At 40.9% G+C, this 27,030-nt stretch overlaps 2 protein-coding genes across 7 annotated transcripts in view; both read right to left on the bottom strand.

Moving 5' to 3' along the window:
* LOC111577109 (eukaryotic translation initiation factor 4 gamma 1-like) overlaps positions 1-14,269 on the bottom strand; it is a 44,173-nt gene extending 29,904 nt beyond the window's left edge. For 2 of the 6 annotated variants that reach the window (XM_023283203.3, XM_023283206.3), the window contains exons 1-8: positions 14,177-14,269; positions 8,205-8,257; positions 5,738-5,859; positions 5,045-5,131; positions 3,486-3,518; positions 2,721-2,741; positions 1,946-2,140; positions 1,524-1,626 (exon numbers count right to left, since the gene is read on the bottom strand). In XM_023283203.3, the coding sequence (XP_023138971.2) occupies positions 1,524-1,626; positions 1,946-2,140; positions 2,721-2,741; positions 3,486-3,518; positions 5,045-5,131; positions 5,738-5,812 (514 nt within the window). In that variant the 5' untranslated portion in view covers positions 5,813-5,859; positions 8,205-8,257; positions 14,177-14,269. The remainder of the gene's footprint in view (positions 1-1,523; positions 1,627-1,945; positions 2,141-2,720; positions 2,742-3,485; positions 3,519-5,044; positions 5,132-5,737; positions 5,860-8,204; positions 8,258-14,176) is intronic. The other 4 variants (XM_023283207.3, XM_023283208.3, XM_035954215.2 and 1 more) reach the window with 4 other exon arrangements.
* Positions 14,270-14,971: 702 nt separating this feature from the next.
* psmd2 (proteasome 26S subunit ubiquitin receptor, non-ATPase 2) lies at positions 14,972-26,971 on the bottom strand. The gene is made up of 21 exons (XM_023283215.3): positions 26,794-26,971; positions 25,222-25,278; positions 24,972-25,136; positions 24,050-24,171; positions 23,090-23,314; positions 22,785-22,943; positions 22,430-22,574; positions 21,484-21,544; positions 21,114-21,260; positions 20,803-20,909; positions 20,304-20,431; positions 20,039-20,126; positions 19,785-19,947; positions 19,539-19,640; positions 18,889-19,040; positions 18,665-18,748; positions 18,334-18,502; positions 16,514-16,608; positions 16,283-16,409; positions 16,049-16,167; positions 14,972-15,729 (listed from the first exon to the last, which is right to left on the bottom strand). Exons 1-21 carry the CDS (start codon positions 26,914-26,916, stop codon positions 15,547-15,549), a joined length of 2,721 nt encoding a protein of 906 aa, XP_023138983.1. The 5' UTR covers positions 26,917-26,971; the 3' UTR covers positions 14,972-15,546.
* Between the last annotated feature and the right edge of the window lie 59 nt (positions 26,972-27,030).

Here is a 27,030-nt window from a genome sequence, read left to right as displayed (position 1 = left end):
AACTCCACCGTGCTCCTTGGTGGAGTAAAAATTCACATTCTTCATGTGTAGCTGCATTTTTTAAAACATGTATACACAGATGCAGAGTGTGCAAAGGCATTGTGTAAATCGTGTACAGTGCACAACATACAGTGCAGGACACGCAGTCTCACAGGAAGAATTGTGTTTTCACAGGTTTGCATTCAGGCCTCTACATTGTATTGGTGATGAGCTACAGTTCAGCAAAGACAACACATAGTTCAAATGCCTGCTACAGGGGGTCAGCAAGTTTGTTTCAGTGCATCATCAGTTCCTGTCTTGTACTGACACACAGTCACCTCTAGAGGGTGTGGCAACACATGTGATCAGCAGCAAATACAGTATGTCTGTAGTGCTGCTGTGCTTAGCAAGAAATGTGAGGTAATGCCACAACATATGATAGTAGTTTGTTTGGAATGAATGAATAAACAAAGTAGAGAAAAGATCACATCACTTGCACGTACAATAAGAACTGCATTCTTTCAGTTTATCATAGAAACATCATAGTGTTCCATATATAATATTAATATGTAACACTCAAAGCATCTATTAATTATGCTATGGTATGCCCATTTCACTTCACCTGCTTTGACAATGACAGTCAACAACTTCTACAACTTTGCAGAATGCAGCCACACCCATGACTGACAACACTGCATGGCTCGTTGCTGCATTTCATTATGGTCATACGGTCTACGCTGGTTGAGAGAAAGTGCTCTATGCTGATGTCTTCCTGGATGGCTGCTGAATGTCACTGCACAGCTGACTGCCTAGAGAGATGCCATTGCCCTTTAGGTCTGAGGAGCTTACACAAAAACCTTCAATTAAAAAAAACATCCTGCTACTTCCTCTTCTTTAAAGCAGAACAGCTCAATGTCTGTATGATCAGATACAAATTTTCATCAGAGACAATGAGTTTCATTCCTGCCTCTGAACCTGGTCTTTTACTTCTCATTTCATGATAAGCAGAAGGGTCCTCAGCAGGGAGATGCAAAGGCAATGACAAGCCTTTTGAGGCTGGCTTGAGATAGAGATGAACAACAACTTGAGATGGACATGGCAGCATTTAGTAACAAAATCAGAAGTCTGAGGTTGATCAACGAAAGTCTGTTGCTTTTCTGTAAACATAGATATATGGAGACAAACTGAATAAAGAAAAAGGCTGCCGAACATGAATGTCAAGAAAAAACTTTAGACGCGACACAATGAAATGATTATAGAAAGACGGTTAAGTTAGTCAACTGTAATCACTACTGATATTGGTTAAATTGTCCCTCCCTGTTTCCATTCCATGTCCTGTTAGCTTACTATAGTATTTGAACTATGTTAAAGTGTTTTCCTTACATTAACAAGTGTTATGCCATGTTTTGTTGTTTAGATGCGACAACTCAGAGTCATAATGTTTTTTTCTCAGCAACTGGTGAACTTATCATGGTGTCATTAAAAGCCTTGCTGTGTGTCTGTGTATAAGTGGCACAGATGAGGCCCTAGGCAGAGCCTCTTACCATAAGTACCATATTCAGCGGGGCTGGTGCCTGGGTAGAAGCCCGGGGTTCCTCCTGGGACTGGGTATTGCTGTGGTGTGGCCACATAGGTCGGTGACCGGTACTAAGGGCAAAAAACAAAAGGGAACATGGAATAGATGAGATATTACAGATATATACACGATTAGTTTGCTTCACAGAAAGATCATTTTTCTTCTCTTCACCATACACATCTTAGGGCAGTTTAAGTCACTAAATGAGATTTTGTGAATGCAGTGTTTAGAAACAGAAATTACTGCACAAAAAGAAAACAGTTTCACACTTTTAAAAATAATAAACTTGTGAAATTTGTGCACTGGTTCTTTGCCTTGTTGCTTCAACAGCTTCTACCATCTGATTATTGCTGCATCACTTGCTGAAAACATGAATTTGTGGCCCCCTACCTGTCCTGGTATGAAGTAGGCGGGTCCCTGTGGTGAGCTGGGGAAGGGCAACTGTTGCTGGGGGATCATCATCATTTGGGAGCCAGGGCCCGCCTGGTAGACGTGGGTGGGTGTCACAGGCCGAGGGGCACTGCTGGGTGGGACGCCCCGAGGCCCGCTGCTGGGAGGCAGGCTGGCCCTGTTGGTGTAGTAGGGCTAGAGAGGGAAGAGACAGCCAAGCAAACCCAGGTAGACGACAAAGGAGAAGCACGGAGGGTACGAAGATTGAGAAGAAAGGTGGTGACAGACAAAGAAGGTGAGGAAAAACAGTGATTGAGAACAGAGAACAAATGGAGACGACAAAGGGGGAGGCGACAGAAAAATATAGGAAGAGAAAGGGGACAGAAATAAAGGAGATGCAGACAAATAAGAAAATTATTAGTTACCTTTCCGAAACCTCTGACATAAACAAAATGCCCTTGCATGATTTTTAATCTTGACCAAGTAAAGCTAGCTTGTCCAGCCTAATAGCTAGGCTCATAGTTTGTCCATGAATCTGTGGCTAGACTCCAACTGGAAACATATTGGTCCTGCCTGCCAGCAGAGATAAAGCAGCTAATGCTGGTTCATTCAGAGCCTCCTCATTGACATTCTGCTGCTGGCCTGGGAGCTAACCGTCGTAGCCAGCAAAATGACACTAAGCCAACAAAGCACAACACTGCCAAATATTAGACACACACATATGCACTCCTCAAGAGGGTGAGAAAAAACTGGAAGAAAGAGAAAACTGAGTTACCTGTAGCGACCTGAAGCTTCCCTTCAGCAGCACAAACATAGATCACACACAGACACATCAAATGGAAGCGAGAAGAGGGTGGGAAGAGAAGGATTGAGAAAAAGAAAGCACCACAATCAGTTTGAGCAAAGCACTCAGAAACCATCCGTTCTGAGCCAAGCAGTGAATTAACAAGCAGCATGCAGAGAACAAGCACAACAGTGAATCCCACTGAACTAGGTCTTCTACTTGCTTTTGAACAAGATGCAGACTTACACCCAGAAACCACCAAGGGAAGATGGGCAGTAATCACCCACACAGCCTGGTGCTGATGTTTCTTTGTTAGTTTTTTATATTGTTTTATAACAAACTGATCATTTTGTCATAACATTTTAATGCAGACTGTTAAAACATTCTTTTCAGGTCTGTTTTAAGCTCATTTTTTTATTTAACTACAACTAATTCACATAGAATAGAATGCCTAAATAGGTTCCGACAACAGGAAATTAAGTATTAAATGAAAATGGTTCTGAAATAGTATGACATAATGTTCAATATGTACTACTGATAACTAATATTCTCCGCCATTAATCATGTGTCAAGTTTGTAAAGATTCTATAAAAACTGGAGTTGCTAATTTATGAAACATTATCATTAAGGATGTCGATTCTAATGTATTTAGTTATTAGTCAGACCACACCAGCCTTCACCAATGTTCCAACAAGGTATTAAAAGACAGAAAATTGACCCGCCCCAGCTCATGTTAGTCAGTTGTGCTGTTAGTACCTGTTGGTGTATAGGCCGGGGCCCTGGGGCAAACTAGAGAAGGAGAGGCAGACAGGACAGAGGTTATAGACAAAAGCTCATGGCCCATATTTCAGCCTCTATTAATAGGTTCCTTCAGTTCTGCACCTTTGCAACTGCACTTGTAATACTAAACTGTTGTTCAGTTGCTGCTTTCCAGCTGTGAAACAGAAACTTGGTGTCTAAAAATCAACCACACATTGATCGCCTTCTATTGATTGGTTTGGATGTGTTTTACGCAAGTAGCTTTAGCTTAACAATTTATTTTCACTTTATAATGTTATTTCAGAAATGAGTGAAACTGTAAGAAACACATACAGATAAATCCAGCAGACTCCCTGAAGATGATAAATAATAGCAAATAATACGTCAAATGAAACATCAAAAACTGGAACTCAAGTTATGACTCCAGCTGTTAAAAATCACAACAAATGCAGCTGGAGCTGCTTGTATTGAGGGGCAATAGTAAGAGTTCAAATTACAAAGAGAAAGTCAATGTGAGCATGTAACACCATAAGATGTTACAGTTCTGCCTTATTCACACCTGGCACTCAAATGCATCGTGGGTGATCCCATAACAAGTAGACAGTTTGAACTACAGGTGTGAACGCACTCAAGACACACTGAGATCTGATCAGTCAGACCACATTCTGAGGTGTCGTGGGTCACATATGACCACATTCTTTTAGCGGTGTGTGCTTGAATGTGTCTTGGGCCCCACTGAAGGACCTCCTACTCAACTGACACCCTATATGTAAGTATAAGTACGTATTCACTCTTGTTCTTACATTATGAAAAATGGTTTTGTCCATGACATCTGAAAGATTCACAGACATATATTACAAGCATATACAATATGTTTGGTGATTCAATTTGCCTGAAACAAACTGAGGAATTGACCCAGTCTGTACAGTGTATCTTATTTTTTTTACATTTCCAGTAGACTAGGCCAGTTATTTAAAAACAACAATTAATTTGTTCTTTTGCAAATGGAAATGTCAGGCTGTCCACTTGTGGATAGATCGCCCAAGATGAATATTATTGCAGGTATAAACTAGAATGTTGTGAGAGGCCATACTGACACTGGCAGTTAAAATGGTGCAGAACTGGTGAGAGGCAGGCAAACAGACATGCAGGCATTCTAAGAAACCCACAGATGGATTTAGGATATTGTGAACTATACTTTTCACAGGGAAGATTTCAGATAGCACAAGGGAGCAATAGTGTTGCCAAACTTGCACACGGAAACATTTGCAGCAGGAAGCTCTTAACTGTTCATTCCAACTTTTTTTTATCCTGATTGCTTTGTCTGTACTCATCGAAAGTTGACTTTTAGAAATTAAACAAAGATCAACACTGCACCAAATAAATTAACGTAATAATTTGTGTAGAAAAAGAAGAAATTCTGCACCACAGAATTTAGTGAAATAAAAAGATACTGTTTTAAATATGTGAGTGAGTAAGTAATTGTTTTCAGAATTAGGCAGTTATCTGCACACTGCAGGTGTGCAGTGAGGTGGGTGAGAATTGAGCACACCTACCTGTCGGGGCTGTGGCGTTGGGTTCATTTGTGGAGGTGGTGGGGTGGCAAACACAACAGAAGGGGGCTGCCCAGGGGGGAATGAGGGCTGCAAGAGACAGGGAGTGATAACAGCAGTAGAAGACTGGAGTGAAAAGACAACCGCACAAAACGTAAAAGTTCACAATATTCAGCCTTTATTAATGCATCTTTTCATATATATGATAATTCGGCACAGACAAAGGGCAAAAAGGTGTTTTCTTTCGGTGCATCTGATGTCTTTTTAAACAGAGTGAAAATCTCTCTTAAGTTGATTTAAGTCTACTTTAATGAACAGAAAGCACCACATTTTGGACTGGATAAATACAGTGAAAATGCTGCAAGCTATACTGCCAACAGACAATATGTTGGCAAGACCAGAAATGGACCTAGTATCAGCTGCAAATGTGGCTGTAGTTAACTGACAATCACTATGGAGTACAAAGACAGTGTTATGGGACTTTCTGCAACACGGTAGAGAGTTTTACCAAAGAACAGCTTGCAGCTGTTGCAAACATTCTCCAGCAGCGAGGAAACATTGCTGTACGATCTGCTTTTCATTATCTGCACAACAAACACTGCAACAACAGCCCTTTTTCTTTGAGAAACTTAAGTGGGCTAGAGCACCACACCCTTCAAGGGCCAATACAGAGAGCGACGAAACAGAGTACATTACCTGTGAAAGGCCAGGGGAGGGGGCAGGATGGGGGGTGGAGGGGGGTCCTGTTATAGGCTGTGGTGCTTTATTCATTTCATGGAGTTCTGCATGGGGAGGCAGAGTTGGGCCTGTGCACAAATCTGACAAAAGAGCAGACAGAATGGTTAGATTGGTAGGTTCTTCTGAAAATTATCATGAATTTGAGAAGAACATTCAGTGGCACAATGGTAAAGCTTAATGGGTGACTAAGTAATACAATAGGTAGCAAAGGAGACAGAGTGAAATGTGGTACATATTAGGCCTTTTCAGAGATGGGATGTAGAACACTGCGAGTTTCATCAGTCTATTAAAGTGACGGCATTCTGTCATTCAGACAAAGGTCACTTTTACATTCATTAGTTCCACACGGCTTCATTTGGACTTACACACCGCAGACATAGTAGACATGGTGGTCTCTCTTTGCCAACCCATTTTGTAGAACATAATGGTCTGGCTGCACCACACTATCATTCTGTATTTCTTTAGACCAGCCAATGTCATGGTGGGCAGCTTCAGCGTTCCCTCAAAATAGTGATGGTTGGAATTGTTTTGGTGGAACATTTGCATGCAGGGAGACAGGCACTGTGATTAAAACAGATAATCCATCAAAAAAATAGCAGGGCTGCCTGACTGCAACTTAAATCTTCAGTGGGGTAGGTTGCTGCCAGGAGGGTACAGAAAACGGTAACATGCAGATTAGGGATAGGTAACGGTAAGATCTTAACAGTACTACTACTCTTATCAATACTATTTATTGATCCAGTACTTTAACAGTACTCTAATTAGTACTTTTAGAGAGAAAAACAAACCAAATTAAGAACAGAATTAAGATAAAATAAATTATAAACTAACATTCTTGAGGAGCACTCTGCAAGAACATTGCTTTGAACTAATCACTAACTTTGTATACAAGAATGTTGTGATGATGGAAATGATCAGAGCACTGTGGACAGCAACAGAAGAAGAGCTGAGTGAAACGGTGGTTTAACTTAGAAAATAAAATATTACACAATGTGCTACATTAAACTGTCCAACACTATATCAGAATTAAAAGCTCCAACTTGAACAGATATTAAGTAATCGTCAGTACAAAGAAAAGGTAAGAAAAACCTGTCATTATTCACTTTTAAGAATATTCTTCAACCACAAATAGAAACATTCAGTTGGAAAAAAATGACAATAAATTAAGACAGAGTTTTGAACCAAATAACTAAATCCCTGCTGTTCTGTGTTCTGAAAGTTAAACTTCCTGTGCTCTGAAAGTGAACAGAACAGGAGGAAAAATATGAACAGCTCAGATGATCAGTAACAGTTTGTCTTCTGCAGTTTTGTCTGCTGTTCCTCTCTGTTTCGTTAATCTTTTACTGTTCTGTGACTTTTTTTGCATACTAAGGCACAGACCTTAAGGCTTTATTAGTTATTGTTTTACTGTTTTATAGACACAGCTTTAGGGTAATCTGCGGCTTCCTCCTAACTTAGCCACAATCCATTGGCATAACCTCTGTCACTGTGTAAGCAGCTAACGTTCTGATTTGGGGAGATAGCTGTACTTCTTGTTCAGTTGTTGCAGGTTGTGTCTCTGCTAGAGGGATGTGTCTATCAGTTAGAGCAAGTTGTTAAAGTTAGACTGACTCTAAAAAGACGTTAGGGTACTCCAGATAACATTAGCCACAGGCTAACAAGGACAGCAAACCTCTTTGCAACAGCTGTAACCTTACACCATCAGAAAATTAAGTTTCAGGTGCACCACTTGTTAACACCTACAAGTCAACACAGCCAATTCACCGGAGCTACTGCGCTCTGCAAATGTGCTCTCTGTGTAAACAATAGTTGTGATTGGTGATAATCTGATAAAGTTGTTGGTGAGGCCACAGAGTGACTGTAGAGAGGGAGAAGAGGCTGCATCAGAGTCAAAGTAGAGCATCAAATATATTCTGCAATAAATGGTCAACAAACGTTTTTGTGGGTGCTGATTAAAATGGTCGCCAAGAGCAGGCTTGTATCCACAACCTACATCCAGTAAGGCAGACAAGTGAGACAGAGACAGTACAGAATGAACAGGTTTAGAAGTAGCGTTAACTGTCAGCCTCCTCTGGGAGTAGGCCGTAGCTGTAACAACGTAGCTTGACCTTATAGACTATTCTGTTGTCAACTACACTTCACAACGTTGTACATCTGTACATCGCAATCTTTGTGTGCGTACCCAGTAATGTGACTGTATGCAGTTCAGACTTGTGCTCTGTTTAGAGTGATATGTAAATGTTACGAGCAGGGAGTTCAACAAAGCGATCAGGGTGCTCATTCTGACATGAAGCCAGAGAGAAAGGGTAGAGGTTTACTTGGGGGAAATAAAAGAATCCCTCCACCTTTCTGGTGTGGAGAGAAGATATTGAGTTCCACAATTTATTACTTCCTGGTAATAATCAAAGGTGACTGTTACACTTACATTTATGAATCTTCTTAGGTCCCTAGTGTGGTTAACTGAGGAAGGTTTTTTTCCTAAAAGGCAGACAGAAAGAGAAACCTTGTTAACATGAGCATATATTGGCTTGTAGCACATTTCAAATAGTTCACAGGATCTAAGACAACCTGTTTAAACCAATTAAGTCACTATGTGGCATATCGAACAGAGAGATAAAAAGGTCTGGTACAACACTGAGAAGAACAAGTAACAGCATATAACAAGTCCGCAATTTGAACATTTACATTAAGGTAAAACATTTGTAAAACAGTCCTTACACCCAACAGTGCATGTGGTGAAAAGTAATATGTCCTGTTTTGTGCAACCAGCCCCAACCCAAAAAATATTTAACTATACAAAGTGAAATAAGCAAGTGTCACATTGTTTTTATTTTAAAGAGATGCCATCAACAATCAAAATACTTACTTTTCTTGTTATTATTTTCAGATCTATATTTATCATGAACAAAAAACAGTATTTTTAACAATCTCCATTAGTGTAACATTTATTAAGAGGTCTTAGAATATAAACTGATCTTTTTGGGACAAAACATGGCAGTGCAACATTAGCTACTCTTACCCTCAAAATAAATCTTTTTAGCAAGTTCATTGATAATTCGCCTTTTTCAATATCCTCTCATTCACATACCACTACATTGTCACTCAAAAACGTGCAGCATCACAACATAACATTAATAAATATTTGGAAAGTGAGAAACGTCTTGGCTAACTGTGGTGAACAGAGGTAAAAAGAAAATAAGAAAAAGGTTCATGTATATTCCATTCATCGAGAAGAGAGCAAAGGGGATAATAATCTATGAAAAAAGGGCAAACTTTTGAAGGAAACGCAATTATCTTGTGGGGCTGAAAGTGGAGTTTGTAGGAGATTCACTAACTTGCACTGCTACAATTTCATATAATCACTGACAAACAACAATATGTGGGGCATGCCTGGACAATAAACCGACCATTTCATGTGGCAATGATGCTAATCTAATATATTAAATCAATGCATCCAACCACAATTAAACTCTTCTCAAATTCAGTGACCATTCCTAGAAGAAATCTTTACCATTTTGCATCCGCTGGCAAACATCCATTAATAATTTTTGCTACTCCTCCAGCTCTACAATTTTCTCGGAACTCAGTCTGATACCGCGACATGTGACACATAATTGCCTGACATAATGCAGTTTATGACTGAAACTGGGTGACGAGTTTGTTTTATCAAATACTATCACCCAGTTGACTCAAGGGTCATTTCCTGATTCCAATGTAATAAAGCTCCTTAAGTTGTATAGTCTAGTCCTCACAATAGCGACATGTTTGGTATTTATAAAAGAAGCCTACATTATTACAGACACACACGCACACATACACCTCCTTTCTTTGATACACACTCTCAGTCACACAGAGAGAAGCAGCAGCGTAAAAAGCCTGAGTCATAATGATTCAGGGTGTACTTTTTCTTTTTTTGAACAGGAAATCACGCTGCAGAAATGGTTGTAATCACCACTGTTACCATGACTCTACCTACACAAAAACAAAAGAAGACAAACACACAGTGGACTTTAACTGAGTGAGGGTTTCCATACAGCCAGATGAAATCCCTGCCTTAGAAAAGCACTAACTGACATTGATGGCAGGCCCATCCACAGTAAAGTGAAGCAGAGCTTAAAGAACGGCAGCAATATATGTTAAGGTAAGAAAAGACAATATAAGGGTGACACACAATAGTCCACAGGCTCATCCACAGACAGAAAGATTGTCAGGCTAAGAGGGGCTGGCTGGGAGACGAAATGCTGAGTAAACAATCTCAGGGCTAAAAGAGAGTCTCAGACTAGCAACCTCCACTGCCTCTCAGGCTTTACTCCAGTCATCGGGGAACACATGAATAAAAACTTTAGGTGTTTGAGGGAAAGCTTTACTGAGAAGCACTGAAAAATTGTTGGTTTCTTCAACAACTCCTTTCATAGCGCCACACAAATTAGACTGCAGGACACATGAAAATAAAAAAAATATATATTGAGAATAGTCAGGAATCTATGTTTTAAAGGGGTTGAGTCAAGGTATCCACACCCAACCCCCTAATCACACAGAGTCCCGTTATTTGAGCTGGTCTGACATGCAGCATTGAGGACATCCAGCCACCAGCACCACCAGTGGTGAAACACACTCCTTCAACTGTTGCATAAGCCTCTGCATGGACTCCCATGACCTGCTAAGGGAAAGACAGGGCTGCTTTAGAAGTTGGCTATCATGTCACCTATAGAGGGTTGTCTACTATTAGTTGATCACTGTTCACACTTGAGGTAGTCTTACTGTACCCAGTGCAACTTGTAAAATATGTGTTTACTGAAAATCTGAAGAAAAAACACCATCTGTGCTGAAAACTAAACACTCTTACTGCTTGGATAAATAAAAGAAAAAGGTACATGGGTCACAATCTTTATGAGTCAATGACCTGCAGATTTCAATATACTCTGCAAATGCTATAGCACTCATCATACATGGTTACCTGGAAGTAATACGTAGAATGCGCTTGCACACACTCATTTCTCAGCTTCTGCTTCTGCAAGCCTTCAGTAATTCCTCTTTCTGTATGCAATTCACTGACCTGCAATCTGTGATGTTAGTCTGTACCTGCCACAGAGCTACTGTGTTGGCTATGGTGGTAACAAGGTCCACCAAAAAAAGTTCCAGTGGTGGAGAACCATCCAGAGTACTGTTTTGGGTCCAAAATTTATAGGCATTACAAACACATCTCAGACTAATTGGGCCTATATTGAAGCTCACTGATCTAGGCACAAGGAGCCAAGCAGGTCACCAAAACTTGCAGTTAGGTCTCTGCAGTGCTGCTGGTAAAATAATATTGCACCATTTTAAAGTTGCACTGACACAAAGCTGGGGCATTCACCAGAGATGTATTCAAAACAGAATCCCACTGGGAAGCAACCACTGTCATTGAGATGACAAATTCCCTGAAAGAACCAAACAAGCATGCCTTATTGCACGACCTAAATCTTTACTAAAAACCTGCCATTTTCAGCAGATAGGCAGTGAACTCTAAGCTTGTTGATGTTATTTCCCATAGTGAAGGGAAGTTTAAAAACAGCAACACATAGATAGCAGAAAGGGAGAAATACGCTGTGAAAATGGCAGGGTTATACTCACATTCAACATCTGGTAACTCAGACTACATTTCCCACAGAACAACTCCATGTTGCCTGACATTATACAATCCCTGCCTAATGCCACATCTCTTAAACACCACCCTCCCAGCTTTTAAACACAAAATTTCTGCTTCCTTTAAAGCTTCATGCACAATGCAAGATAACCCAACCCAGATGACACTATTAGGATTATTCTCTCAGATTTTAGATAGAGCCCCTAAAACCACACAAAACTCTGCTTCACTGTTGTCACAGGTTGACTAGTGCTCCCACTACCATGTAAATCTTGTGTAAAATTAGTGAAATGCCACTTGCATAAGCAAACACAAGACTACACTGAATAAATCAACATAGATTTAACAGAAAAAACACTTTAACAATCTCTTCTCTGTTGCAGACATTAACCAATGTATTTCAGTTTTGGTTTTCTATGATCCATTTGAACATTTACGGTCGATGACTTCACAGACATTCCACACTGAGAATTATGTTCATACAGCGAGAGTTTAGCCCCATTCACACACCATCACAACACCACAGCCCGTCAACCCCACGTCCACCACCATGTTCCTCTAGTAACATTCTGCCAAAAACCACACATGCACAGACTCTAGACTTTCAAGTTTCACAACAGGAAACTCAGTAGAGTCCTTATGTCAGGCAAACTGTGTCAGTCTGGCTCTGACACATCATGCATTTGTCCTGCGACTGCACTTCTACCACTGGTTTAATTCAGTTCCTCTGGCTAAAGCATGTCTGAGATCACTGCATAACAAGGATGAATGTCTGTAGATAGAGAAACACATGGAACAGACATCTGCCTGTATTAGCTATATGTTATCTATATACGATGCATTGGAAACAGCAACCATTTTGGTCCCATTCTCAGCTAAGGTCACATGTCTGCAGTCCTCAACATCAGCCTCACGCCTGCTGCAGCGAGCAGGGAGTTCAACAAACGGCTTAAACATAAACACACCAGCAATGGCAGCCTCTGCACAAACAATCTGACACAACGTCAGTGTCGGAAGACACGTTTATACCGAGCTAAATATTCAAAGGTATAACACCGGTGTTTCGTCTGTCCAAACTGTGGGACACTTTTGCTATGACACAGGGGCGTGTCTGCCCGTTTACTCTGGCACAGAGCGAACGACAAAGACAGCAATTAGCATGTGATAACAATAAACACATAACTGTCCAGCACTCGATCTTTCCAAAACACGTGCAAACACAAGTGCGAAGACGTGCAGCTGCATGTTGTGCTGTTAGCCATGTTGCTAACTTTCCTAGGCCCAACCTGGATTTACCACGTGGTTTCTCCTGCTATTGGCGCGATGCACATCGCAGCTACCGGCTTCATGCCAGCCACACCTCAGCCGAAATCAGCCGTGACAACCATCTATTTCACGTACAAGCATAACCCATACCAATCAACCGATGCTTTAAAGAGTCATTAGTGAAGACAAACCTAACGGCGGTCAGGTCAAAGAGGAAGAAGTATACAAACCAAGAGAGAAGATATGCTACGAACGTGGCTCCAGGTTGTTAGCTCCTACATTTGCATTCAATAGCTCATTATGCTACTCACATTCCGCAGCCAACTACGCTCGAAAGCCTCGACGATCTAGGTATAAACACAGCAGCAGTGCTGCCAGTAATGTCGTGACAGTGATGAGTACTGTAACTAGCTAGAATGAGTCAGACACCTCCGTTTCATTTCACAGCCCGGTTTGACAGCAACATCACCTTTGCGACAGCCTACGTTTACATTGATGCACTACCGGGTATGCTGTTAGGGAATACTCTGCTTATCAAGTCCCATATAGCTTTAACTTCTATTACAGCTGCTAACCAGAAAGCACAGCAAGCTGTCATTTCATTCAGCACATGAAGGTTTTTACAAGCTTGAACACAGCAGTACTGTCAAATCAGCCTCTAACTCTCTTCACCATCCAGGTTCTCATAAATATGCCTATATGTTTCAGCTGCCACTAAACATTTTTTGTTATCTGGTTCATATGTGTGGCATCATTTGACTCATTCACAGACAGACCGTACTGTACACAACCAAATCCTTTAACCACCCATGCATACTTTACCGCCTAATGTAAATGGTTTCAGATTGCTGGTACCCATCGCCAGCTATCAGGTTATCAGTATATACTACTACTATTAACAGACATCCCTCCATATAAAGTCAGGCTTCTGAATATGGGTAAACAAGCTGCAAAACTTTCTCCCAGAAGCCCGGCACTACAGCAAAACACGCCTTCGGCACATCCAAAGTGGTTTCACTGCTAGCTTACCTATATAGCCTGCTCTGCAGCTAGCCAGTGAACGGCTGGGTAGCTAGCAGCATAATTTACGCTAACCGGCGAAAACAACAACAGTGTGACGCGACAGTCCATTTGTCGCTCTTCACGTGTAATATATGACACACGATATAATATCTTTCCCCATGTCAAACGGAAAAGGACACACGTTAGCTGTCTATCGTAATGATATCTTGCTAGCCGGACCAGCTAAAGTGAAGAAAGAACACCCACGTCGTCTTAGCATGGGATGCTAACAAGCAGCTAGCTAGCTAATCCCTGAAAACACAGCAGGGACACCAGTCAGCAGAAACCACTCAACAAAGTCACCACAGACAGCTATTTCCCCACACTGAAATGCGAAACATAGCTCGAGTATCCTTTCCGAGTCTCCGTGTAACTGAGACGTGACAGTTACGTGAAATTTTGGACATTTTAATAAAGATTTTAGCTGAGGACCATTTCGTTACCTTTCTCTCCTTGAGTCCGCAGAGCCGGACGGACGGAAAATCTTCCCGGAAGCCGGTAGCTAGTAATTCCGGCAAAATCCCATCACGTGAAACTTTCCCGGTAATCATGCTCTGTGTTTTCAGATCGTCACAACTTGCCTAGATCATCTGCACTGTGTCTGCATGTGTAAGACGTTTAGATTTATTAATGAACGCCAATAATTCAAATAGGTAAAAAAAAAAAAAAGAAACCTATTGTAATGATTGTTGTTTAATTACATTATAAACAGATTGTAGTAGTGCTAATTTACAATACTTGGACATATTTCAGAATCAGCTTTATTGACCAAGTGTGTATTTACACATACAAGGAGTATTGTTTCCTGTTTTTTTGCTCTCAAAGTACTTACACATGATGCAGAGGCACTGCTATGCACTTGTATAGTTAACAGATACTTATTAACAATAAATACAGGGTTATTGACAATGTATGTACACGAGGTAGGTTGTCAGCCTTGCACTAAAAAGGACTCCCATAAAAAGCTCCTGTTTACAGGACAATAATTGCACAACTTAAACAGTTAAAATGTCATAAAGACTATCGTGCTATTCTGAAAAAACAAACTCGTTTTATGGATAAACTGAACCCAGTTTAAACTCACCCTGCTGTGCAATGCAGAGGCAAAAGAAAATAATTAAGTTAAAGGAAATTTGCAATTTAGGTTGAAAGTCCTGTTCACAGTTTAAGTAGTTGGCGCCTGACCAGTGTTATACTGGTTTCAGAGCTTTAGAATTAAAAATGAAAACACACATCCATCACATTTCCAACACTTGGATCTTACTTTTTATTTTTGATTCAAACTTTTACAGTACTGTAACAAAAACCAAACAAAAAAAGAAAAATGGGATGCAGAAAACGTACTTTTAAATGATCTAATTACAAAAGATGACAGCAGATGTAAGTAGTGGGGGGAAAACACATCTGAAGCACTGATGTGGACTGAGCAGTAGTTATTCATTTACTGATGACTGAAAAACATACAGGAGGGTGGTGAACAGGTCCCACTTTTGAACTGGCCCCGGGTCAGTTGAACAGCTGGTTCAGTACATGTGGGAGAGTCAGATCAAAATTAGAGCAGTGAGGAAACCATCTATGTGGAGAGGATGAGGTCCCAGCTTACCCTCCCTGTGTCATACCAGTCCAATTAACCAGACCGTATCCATCCATTTTTGATGACTGCTGGAGCTCGGCCATGGACGACATAAGAAGAAAGATAGCCCTGCCTCCCTCTTTTCAGCCATGCAATGAACAACTAATTATAACAACTGCTAAGAGCCATGGAGGGCTTCCCTTAAAAACACAAGGGAAGGCCAGTGAGAATGGGTGCAGTCTAGGTTTCATAGTTTGGGTTCTTGCGGAGGATAACAAAGCCCTCCAGGATGGGAGTGACGGGGAGGTACTCCTCTGTGGCCAGCTCTGCTCTCTCTCCATGAGCCAGCAACACTGGCGTGGTGTGAGTCTGGAAACCTGTGATGGCTTTTGGCTTACCTGCCTGGCCTACAACATCCACAGCCTGTGAACAGATCATACAAAGTTGCATTAGACAACCATTTCCTTATATCAGAAGAACTAAATTAATTATTTTTGCTAATAAAATTCTATACATTCTTCTGTATGTATTACAGTTGTATTCCTAGACAACACATTTATTTGTTTCTGAAAGTCACAGGCTGTAAAATTTCTCCTAGTCATACACCTACTTTTAGCACAAAAAAATAGTCTTAGTATGTGGGTAAGCTGGCTTGTCTTTACATAGATTTCCACAGTTTGAAACTATTTTTAGACTATATGTAGTCTTTAAAATTTTCCCACTACTATCAAATAGGCTTTACCTGTCCAACTCTAACAGACACTGGCAGTGGTCGAAGCTCCTCGTCGAATGTGACCAACATGCGTGGCTGCATGGCTGCCACCAAGCCGTAAAGAATGTAGTGAGATTTACCCAGGATTACTGTAATGCACACAATGAAAGGCAGGGGGAGATGATAACAGATTCATTAATATAACTGTCAAATTCCAGACTGGTAATGGATTTGTGTAAGGGAGCATGAGCAAAATGCACTCACTGTTCTTGACGTCGAGGAAGGAAACAAGCACAGTGAGGAGTCCAGCCACGGCGACCTGACTCATCAGCTGCCTGTCGCTATGGTACGGACAGAGTGTGAGTGTGCCTTTGCCCAGGTGAGTCAGCCCCTGCGGAGGCACAAAGAGCAGAAAGTCAACAATCTCTCATGCACACACTTTTCCAAAAAGTTAATTTGCGTCCAGTACAGGGTGTCTTTTGTCTTGCCACCCACCTGAGCCAGTCGGACCATGAAGAGATTGTTTGGATCTTTGGCGTGATACTGTGCCAGCTGCCGCAGCATGGCCGCCAGACGGGCGTTATTTGTGCCTGAGGAAATGGAAAAAATGAAGAGCCTGTTAAATGTGTCAAGGAAGTTGACTCTAGAGGCACCGTCAGGAGGCGACAGTGTGCTTCATTGAAAATGACAAATAAGCAACATGAACCTTCAGTGGCTTTCTAGTGACAAAATTCAGTGGGAACAGTCTTTATATATGAAATGTTTGTTTTTTTAAAATATGACTGAGGCATAACTCATCTAAAATCTGAAATAAGGGCTTTTAATTGTTCAGCATACCAAACTTTACATAAAACAATCACACTTTTTACTGTTCACCCTACACACCTTGCATCTTATTTGTTCTCAACATATAATAATTGAACTAGGGCTGGGATTTTAATGCATTAGATTTATTAATTACAGAAAAAATCATGTGTTAAAAAAAAAACAATTACGCATTTAATCACACCTTTCTCAGATCCCTAATTTCTGGCACACCGGTAACACTGATGCACACTCCAGTCTGGTAGGTGCCGCTAATGAACCTAAAGTCTGTTTTCCAGCCACGAAGAAGATACACAGGACACACTGAGTGACATCAGAGCACAGGAAAGTTTGGTGAACAGTGAAGGAAGACCAGATTGAATTGAACTTGTTGGGCGGAAAGTTTTCTTTTAAAAATCTTCCCAATGTCAGCTTGGATCAAAGCGTAGTTGTGTGGAAATTGTGCAACAAAGAGTTTTCTTATCCTCGCAGCACTTCAAGCCAACGCTATCACCTCAATGTAAAATATGTTGCTGTTAGCACCAGAGCTAATGTTAGCTACGACAGTCCTAGTACCAACTAACGGTGTAGCCATCCCATAATAGACCACTTTTCAAGAGATTGAAAGTGCTTGAGTTTACAAAAAGTCTTAAAATGTTGAATATAATCACTATAATTACACTTTGAGTTTGCAGTAATCTGTGAATGTAGTAGACAGATGAAAAATGCAGATAAATAGAAAAGAAACAAACATTTTTGTTGTTTAAGTTCACATATATGCCTATTCATTCATTCATTCATTCATTCATTCCTTCTTTAACCAAAATTTATTTGAATTGAACAACTTTACTTATTGTGTCAAATATTGCCCTTTGACAAAAATGTGATTAATCGCGATTCATTAATTACAAAGCCTCTAATTAATTCAAATAATTTATTTCATCGTGGCCCAGCACTAGTTTTAATACCATGTATTTTAACAAAAGGGGTACAAATATTAACTGAGACCACTAGCGTCAGTTTCACCTTCATTGTTGTCTTTATTTTCACGTGTTTTGCATTTTACCTTTTAATAACACATTACTATATTATGTTAAATTAATTTAAAACTGCACAAAATGCATTAGATTAACGCTCTGAATCCCAGGCAACCTCTGGGTATGTTTTGCTTCTGTATTATTTTTACTCACTGGAGGCTCATTTTTCACTGCATTATAAAGTCCTGTACCTCTATGGCAACAAAACAACATCTTATCATTTTAAAGTTTCAGGCTGATGAATAATGTATTTGTGATGTCTATTTAAAAGGTGACACACCCTTCAACCCCACCAGTGGGTTTTGGATTTTACATGATTAACAAGTGCATTGGTACAATGATTATATAAAGATGGCTGTGTATTTTTAAAAAGGAGGCTACTTGACATTACAGCCCTCACCAAAAACATATATGATAATATGACAGCCAACATTACATATCCCGATTTCAAATGATGTGCGAAATCAAACTTACCACTGCCCACCATGCCCATGGCAAAGATGGAGTTGTGGGAGACCTCTGGATCAGCATCGTGGGAAAACTTGCTGAGGGTGTCCAAGATGTTCAGACGAGGGTTGGACACAGAAATGAGAGCCAGGGCGAGGGGCACCGCTCGCCTCAGGGTGGGCTCACCATAACGCAGCTGGTAAAAAGGATACAATGAAAATTAGAGCATTTATGTGAGCCTAAGTCTGAGATCAACAGCTGAACTAAAAGTGTGTCTGGTTATTTTAATTGCCCACTTAAGGTGTAATCAAAAAATGAAACAAGAACAGATTAAAAGTCAATACAAAGTGCTACTAACCAGGTGTCCAAATGTCCGCAGTGCCATTTCAGAACCAATCTCCTCCCCCATGGCAATCAGGGCAATACCAAGAACAGCCACACCCTGAAAGGAGGACATAAATTAGATATCTTCTCTTTTTCTCCCCCATATGGAAATGCATCCATAGCACATGTAGTTAAAACTATATATGTGTGTGTGTGTGTGTGTGTGTATGAGGATAATCATGGTAATTCTCGCCTTACCTGGTGGGAACCCATGTCTGCAGCAGTCTCCTTCTTGTCTTTGTCCTTCTTATCCTTCTTGTCCTTGTCCTCCTCCTTTTCCTTCTCCTTGGCTTCGTAGTGCTCACTGCAGATATGGAGAAGCTGCTGCACCTTTAGCACGTTACCAGAACCTGAGAGGAGGCAGAGACAAAGCATAGCACTGAGTTTCAGGTTATTTAAGTTTGTAAGTAAGTATTATACTGTGTGCAAGTCTGTATATGGTTAGCTTTTCTGTGGGAGCGCTGAACAATATGTATTTTTAAAAAAAATACATATGCAATCTCGTAAGATTATATTTGAGTGAAGTGGCGTTTTCAGTAAGAATAAAAATTTCTCATCCCCTTTTTGTCAAAAAACAACAACGAAACAACCAACAAAAACATTAAATGTGATTTTTGCTGTAGTCCATACCAAACAAGCATATTTTCTTCAGTCTGGAGAATACGATTTATACGCTGGGGCATCTGTGTAGCGCCACGTTTCACTTAGATTGGTTTTTATCTTTGTCAAAAAAATTGCTGGCCCAGCAATTTATACATTGCACGTGTCCACATTACGATTTTGATAATATTTCGATTAACTGTTCAGCCCTGTTGGAGGGCATGAAGAGACAGTACAGTCAGACCAACCTGCATATGCACAGATATCCACTAGCGTGTTGGCAAAGCTGCGGAAAGGTTCAGGAACAACCTGTAGAGCTGCCAGGGTCGTCTCAATTGCTTCTCCTTTACCTAAGAACAGTGAAATGACATACAGGATAATCATGGCAGCTGTTTCACAAAGAAAAAAGGATGCAGGGAAAACAGGATTCTAAAAAGGAGTCAAATATTGTGTATTCATATATTTTGTTTTCCTTATTCTGTGTCCATGCCTACCCAGGTGGTTGAGTCCCAAGCCTAAAGGCAGCCAGCGAGCATATGTGTCCTTCAGTTCCTGTTCGTTCTTCTCCATGATGGTCTGAACGATGGTGGACGTCACGTCACCGTTACAAGACCCGACTGCAATCATACCGCATGCCAGCGCTGTCACTCCAACCACCTGCAGATTTAACACACACATGCTTAACTGCTTAATGTTCCAACTGACTCTTGGTGTGACTGGTAGAGGAGTGACCTAAGCACAGCTGTACCTCCATGCTGGACTTGGAGTCTCCCATAACAGGGAGAAGCAGAGAAAGGACATCTTCTCTGTTGGAGCCAGCATAGGCAAGACCCAGTCTGAAACCAAGGAGACAATTATCAGGACAAACAGCTATTATGAGTCATCTTAAGATATAAAACAAAATAACACTTTTTGAATCTATGCAAGAGAGATCTGGGTACTAAACTGGCACGAGAAACAGCACAACAAATTACAACGGCCCTAAACTTTAAAGACGCAAACATTCTCCTCACCCAAATATAGCTCCTATCCTCATGACGTTGCTGTTGTGGAGGACATAGTCAGAGAGCAGAGCGAGGGCTGGGTCACACTCGTTCCTCACACCTGAGTTTACAATCCCACAGGCCAGGAGGGCACCAGACTGCACAGACAGGAATGACGCAAGTGTGAGAAAAGAAAACAAGGACTTCATGTTTCTGCCCTCTCCTCTCTCACCAATAGTCTGACAATCACTTATGTTGTTCAGAAAGTCAAATTCACAAGTCAGTAAAGGCAGATATAAGTCAGTCAATACAATGAAATCTGTTGTGTGGAGGCCGATGCATTGTACTGATATTCTGAAATGTATGGACCACAGGGCTATTTCATTAAGAAAATACAATCATATAAAAAGTAGTGGTTGCTGAAGAAGAATTACAAAATAGAGGATGATAATATGATTGTGGCTCAGGTGTTTGTGATGCTGCCAGCATTTTAAAGTAATGTAAATTTAATGTATCTTAACTACCACACCTTAATGTAGTCCTCAGAAGAGTAGAGATATTTATCAATCTGGGTCAGACCACCATCCACATCCCACAGCAGGATCATACCCAGGGAAGCGGCAGCACTCAACATGCCTGAGGACATACAAACATTACAACTTAACAGCAGCAAATAAAACCCAATGGAAAACCAAGATGACCACATAAAAACAAAAATGATTAAAGATACATGGATGTCAATACATTAGCTGGGAAAACAGCCATTAAAGAAAGGGGTAAGTGAGCAGTATGGCCACAAGAGCACTCCATGTTTATATGTCTGTATGTGTTTTCTTGTACCGTGATCCTTGTTCTTGTACAGCCACTTGTTGCCGTCATCTGTGAGCAGCTTATCCTGTCCAAAGGCTGCGTTGACGAAGCCGTTCACAAAGGAGGAGGCCAAGTTCATACGGGCCGAATCCACCTGGGAGCCACTGCCTCCAAACCCTGTCATATACAGCACAGAGATCAAGTAACAGCGCTAAACTGCACATTTTTACAATAGAAAAGAGTAATTCATTTGGCCAGTAAATACACAGTATCCATCAAACTATCCTTATTCTACCTTCAGTGATGCTCTCATCTTGACTGATTTACAATCAGCGTATCTGTCATTAAACTACTACTCAACCCTAACTGAACACATAAAATCATCACATTAGAAACTCACTGTTGTTTTCTAGGTGTGTTTTGTAGATGTCATCTGGAACTTTGGGTTCCATGATGTCCAACTGAGGAAGAAAAGAAAAGTGCGTTATTAATAAAGTGAAATGTGTTGAGTCATACTGAGAGTGACGTTCAGCTTAAGATACAATCCCCCATCTCCGTCTATGAATCATAGACCATTTTTCTTCAAGTGTCAGTGACGGAAATCATTTTAGGCTATCACCATCCTCTTGTCGCCCCCTCCAAAAGGTAATTTATTCTATTTTGGGTTCATATGCACATACATTGCCCTTACTCTAATCTAGCCTCATTTTATTCCTCCTACTTTCTGTACAGAGTTCCACACAGTGGCGGTATACTGATTTTAACGTTGGGTAAAAGAACACTGATACCACGTGGGAACCAGACAACATATATCAGAATCAGGGCACCAAATGTTGGATAGTTGCATCTCTGCTGACCATGTTAACACATACGTTGCCATTTCTACAACATGCAAAATGTGTTTGATTAGTGAGTTTGTCAAATAAAATTCCCTCAGATTTCTAAGGAGGCGCTGTATTTTTAATCCTATGAGCCCTAAGCTATTTTCAGGGTAATTTCACTACCGTACCTTTAAAGCTCTTACCTTAGTCATTATAAAGACTAGCCATACATGTGGGGGTTTTTTTGCAGGTTTTTTTTCAGAACAGCTTATGCTACCTATATCTTCCATTTGATTTCCATTTCCACTTGATATCATACTTCATTAGCTTTTATGTCAATTAAATTTGTATTATGTGATTTGAAATGCAGCCTTGGAAATGGCGTATCAGCAACTAAGATTGATGAAATGGTATCCAGCTTTTCAAGTGTGTATAAAAATATGACAGCTGATAAACAACTTTCAAATCAAGCATGCTTAGTATTCACATGACTTTGAGATTTAATGCTAGGCTCCTCTCTCTTACCTCTCTGGCCAGGGCTAGGAAGTTGCTGTTGAGCTGCACATTGGACATGATCTCTGTCAAGTCCTCATAGTCCTCTACGTCCTCATTAAGTTCCAGGAACATGCCATGGCGACCCAGCATGAAGGCCATCTGCTTCTGAATGACTCTGCATGGGGCAAAGATCAAGGGAGTTTGTTTTTAATACACACCATTAACTATGACAGGGTGTTCTATTACAAAAACAGGCACTACAAAACAGATGGGCCTTTGCATTACTGGATTTAAATATGTCTGTGTTCAACACTTTTATTTAAAAGTTCTACACCTATTATGGGCTATCTTAAGTCATTCAGGTACAGTGCATTATGGTCCTTACATGTCTTTGCAGGATGTAAAGATGTTTTCTACAAGCTCAACATCATTGAGCATCAGGGCCAGACGCAGGGCCTCTGGGTAACGGTTGAACTTCCTGAAGATGTTCAAGGCACATCTCAGCAGCGCTGAGTTTTCTGGTTCAGGAACGTAACTCACACAGCTAAAGAAGTGATGCAGAAAGTTATGAGATAATATGTTCATATTTCAGTGACTAGTAAGTTACTGAATGCTATTTTAGAATGTAAACAACATGCTAAACAAACCAAAATGTGTGCTTTCTGAGTAAAGTGTAAAACCTGGACATACCTGTTGAGGTAAAGACAGACTTTGCCGTAGGCGTTCTCATCAATATAGTCCTCCAGCATGTCCAACCTTTCGATCTCCATCAGCAGGTCGCATGCCTCATGTTCGGCATTGTGGGCCATGTTGTAGGGCACAATCTCCTTCACCAGTTTCAGCAGCGTCTCTTGCTGAGTCTTATCATTCTCCTCTACCTCCTGCCACTCTTTAGCCACCTCACCGGCAAGGTGCCTGCAAGACAGGAACAGAAACTTATTCGACATCAAGGTATGAAGCAAACAGAAGATAAAGCAGTTCAAAGACATATTAATGTCCTGTTTTAATAACAGGAAAAATAGCATTATCATTTTGTAAACATTCTCCTTAACACCAGTGATGTTATTACTCCGCCAAGGAATGTGGCAGAGTTATGTGACGATCAGCGTACATTTGTCTGTCTGTCTGTAACATTACTCAAAAACAGACCAATGGATTTGGATGAAAATGGAAGATTTTGGCAGTGATGCGGCTTATAGTCTGGATCCACGGATTTGTTTAAGATATCTGTATCATTGCGAGATAGCGGCACGGCATCACTGTAACTATGACAACAAGTGAACACTAAGTCAGCTGCCTGCTGACAATCACATGACCACGATCCTAGTACAAATCAACAGCTGTGGACTTGTTAGGACTTATCCATCGGAAATGATATAAGGAACAACTGATCAAATTGCAGGGGTATTTCTGAGTCCCATCAATTCCCACCATCAGCTACATGTTTAGGTCAGCATCCATACACAACGTACACATACATAATACACACCTGTGCTCAGCACAAGGTCATTTTGCTATAGATTTCATCCGTCGGAAATGATACAAAGACTGAGCAGCCTTGTAGGAGTACTGTGCTCTCTGAATGCTTTTCTTGTTTTATACGTGTGATGATGATGAGACAAGACTGGTGTCTGAGTTAATATGACTTACCTGACATATTCATGTCCCCAGGAGGCCAGTTCTTCCTGAGACCCCAGCAGACGGTACTTCAAACACTCCCTCTCACCACTCATGGTCATGGCCAGCACTGACACCACATCAGCACAGAAACGCTTCAAAAACAAAGAGTTTGAACTTAATGTCATTAATGAATCAGTGTTCATGTCAGTGTCCGGAAGTATGACAGGTTAGGGAACATCAGTCAATAAATTCATGGCGTCATGGTGCCATTTGTGTGGTTCTACATGTGCAACAGAAGCACTGTTTTAAACTAATTCTAATCTTGGATTTTAATTGAATGTCACACCAACATCCACATATACTCGCATTTAAAACCTGTATTGTTTGACACTGGTGTGGCATACACATTAGGGCTGCCACAAACGACGTGTCGACTAATCGCCTGAGCACGATACGTCATCAAAAGCGGACGTGAGCGCGCAATGCAACAGAAATCACCGTCCGAGTGGAGCGCGGAACACGCATGGACATCCGCGCTGTATCGTGCATATATAGTATATGCACGATGCGGCGCGGATGTCCGCGCTGTATCGTAAACGCGGATGTCCACGCTGTATTGTGCGTATATAATATATGCATATACTATATATGCACGATACAGCGCGGATGTCCATGCGTGTTCCGCGCTCCACTCGGACGGTGATTTCTGTTGCATTGCGCGCTCACTTCCGCTTTTGATGACGTATCGTGCTCAGGCGATTCGTCGACGCGTCGTTTGTGGCAGCCCTAATACACATCACTGAGAATTTTTTCATGCTCCAAGGAAACCTTAAAAAGACGTTCATTTTCCTGCTCTCACATCATATTTTTAGAGTGTGACTGCAAAGAAAACTCTTCAGAAAGTGCACATGCTTGAATTTATTACTTTTCTGACAGCACAGCAGAGGCTTACCTTGTTCTCTCCTGGGGCCATGCTCTCGTAGATGTCTTTGAGCTTGCCATAGTGTGGGCGCAGGAATTTCAGGGGCTTAGGTACTGATGTCATGGAAGTGGTTGAGGAGCGGATTTGTCTGCGCAGTTCTTCTAATGCAGGGCGATACAGTTCTGTGTTCTTCTCCTGCAAGTGTGCAGAAAATATGCTTTCTTTCTTGTAAAGACTCTTACACCTCTCTGCACACAAGTTTAAAAGGTAAAATACTTACACCCAGTCTCTCTACCATCATCTCCAGGTCTTCTTGTAACTGCTTGTCTTCCTCTGACTGAGAAGCAATGAGAGAATACATTACAAAATATGGACCATTCAGCAACTGCCACTACTGTCTATGGTCTGGCTCAGAAGAGGGATGACCACTGTTGAAAATGATGGTGTAGTGATGCAAGCAACAATGCTTATTTTTATGTGGCCTTTTTGAAATTACGGATCAACATACACTGCCAAATCTGACTAGTGATGCTGCCAGTAAGTCTGTACAATATGGACTGATGCTTTGAATAATCTCTGTTAAACTAGCTGCATAAAAGGACAAATAAAAACAAAATTTAATTTGGTAACCAGCTCATCTAACACATGCAGGTTGCAAAGTATTGTTCACTACTTGCTGTAATAGTTAAAGTAAAAACCTAATATCAGCCATCACTTAAATATAAACAGGGGTATTACTGTACTGCTATCACAATTCATCGATTTCAAGTTAAATTTTGAAACAGTGCAATTAGCAAATCACAAAGTATCTAATTTAGGTTATATGGATATTTCATGAGACCAACACTGACCCTAACAAATTATACATCCCAAATCAATTGCAATATATCAGAAAAACTGTTATTAGAATATTTTCTTCAATTTGTTCAGTGTTTAAACCGAGGCGTGTTTTTGTAGTCTATCATAACCATGTAAAAAAATCTCAACAAATGTCTGGGGAACCTGTCCAAGAGTGAATTCTTGGCTGTTGCATTTGGAGATACTGTACCCTATGGTTTATTAACTCAGTATTACACAGTATATACACACACACACACACACACAGAGAAATGGCCTTAAAATAATTCTAAAAAAAACAAATGTCAACATGTGGAGCCAATTTACTCAGCTATATTTAAACCCATTAGTGTATTTTGTGCATCATGATAGGTTCACCAATAACAAATGTTTAAATATTACACATTACACATATTACAAGAAAGACGGCAATAAATGCACATATTTACACCACATATCCACTAACTACCCTAAACGCAATAACCTGACCATTGACATCTATTGTTAGCTACATTATAAAGACAGCTACAAGCTTGACTGTCAAACAGGACGTTTGTAACAGCACGCAGAGTAAACATCCTTGTGCTCTGAGAGTTTCTTTGACTTCATGTTAGCTGCTGTGTCATACACTTCGTTGTGTAAAGCTAGTGCTGACTAGCTGAACATGCTAGCAAAGCTAACAGTTATGACAGTAAAGACAGCGGGCGTAACAACTAGCAAGCTAACGTTAGCCTACCGGCTGAAGCAGGCTAGGCTAATGTTAGCGATCTGTGGGGGTTTATTTGCAGATCTTTACGGGACCACAACACGGTATTATATCAGAATAGTGATATTTTATCAGGGGAATTGCCACTGTCAAGTAAATGTAAGCTCATTATTTGTCTATCCTTAGTGTCACTGACTTCGGCCTGCTCTACCATGTTGTCAAAGCGGCAGTGACTAAGGCAAAATAACACGTCTGGCTCCTGTAGCGTTAGTTAGCACATCTTTGAATGAGAAAACTGCGCAATTTTACCAGTTCTTGCTCCTCTTTTTTCTCCTTATCCTTCCCCGAGGGCTGCTGGCCCTTTTCCTTGTCCTTGTCCTTCTCATCAGTCTTTTCGGGCTGCTTCTTCTCTTTGTTTTTTGCCTCCTCCATAGTTGCGGCTCTATGAGTTGTCGGTTAGCAAACGGAACTAAGGAGGGGTGCTAGTGGACCGCTGCTTCTTCTGTGCGGAGAAACCTGTGCGGCTGTTTCTTTAGCGCCACTGTA

The sequence above is a fragment of the Amphiprion ocellaris genome, chromosome 7 (genome assembly GCF_022539595.1).
Source record: "Amphiprion ocellaris isolate individual 3 ecotype Okinawa chromosome 7, ASM2253959v1, whole genome shotgun sequence".
Classification (NCBI taxonomy): Eukaryota; Metazoa; Chordata; class Actinopteri; family Pomacentridae; genus Amphiprion; species Amphiprion ocellaris.
This window is presented reverse-complemented; position numbering and strand designations above follow the sequence as displayed.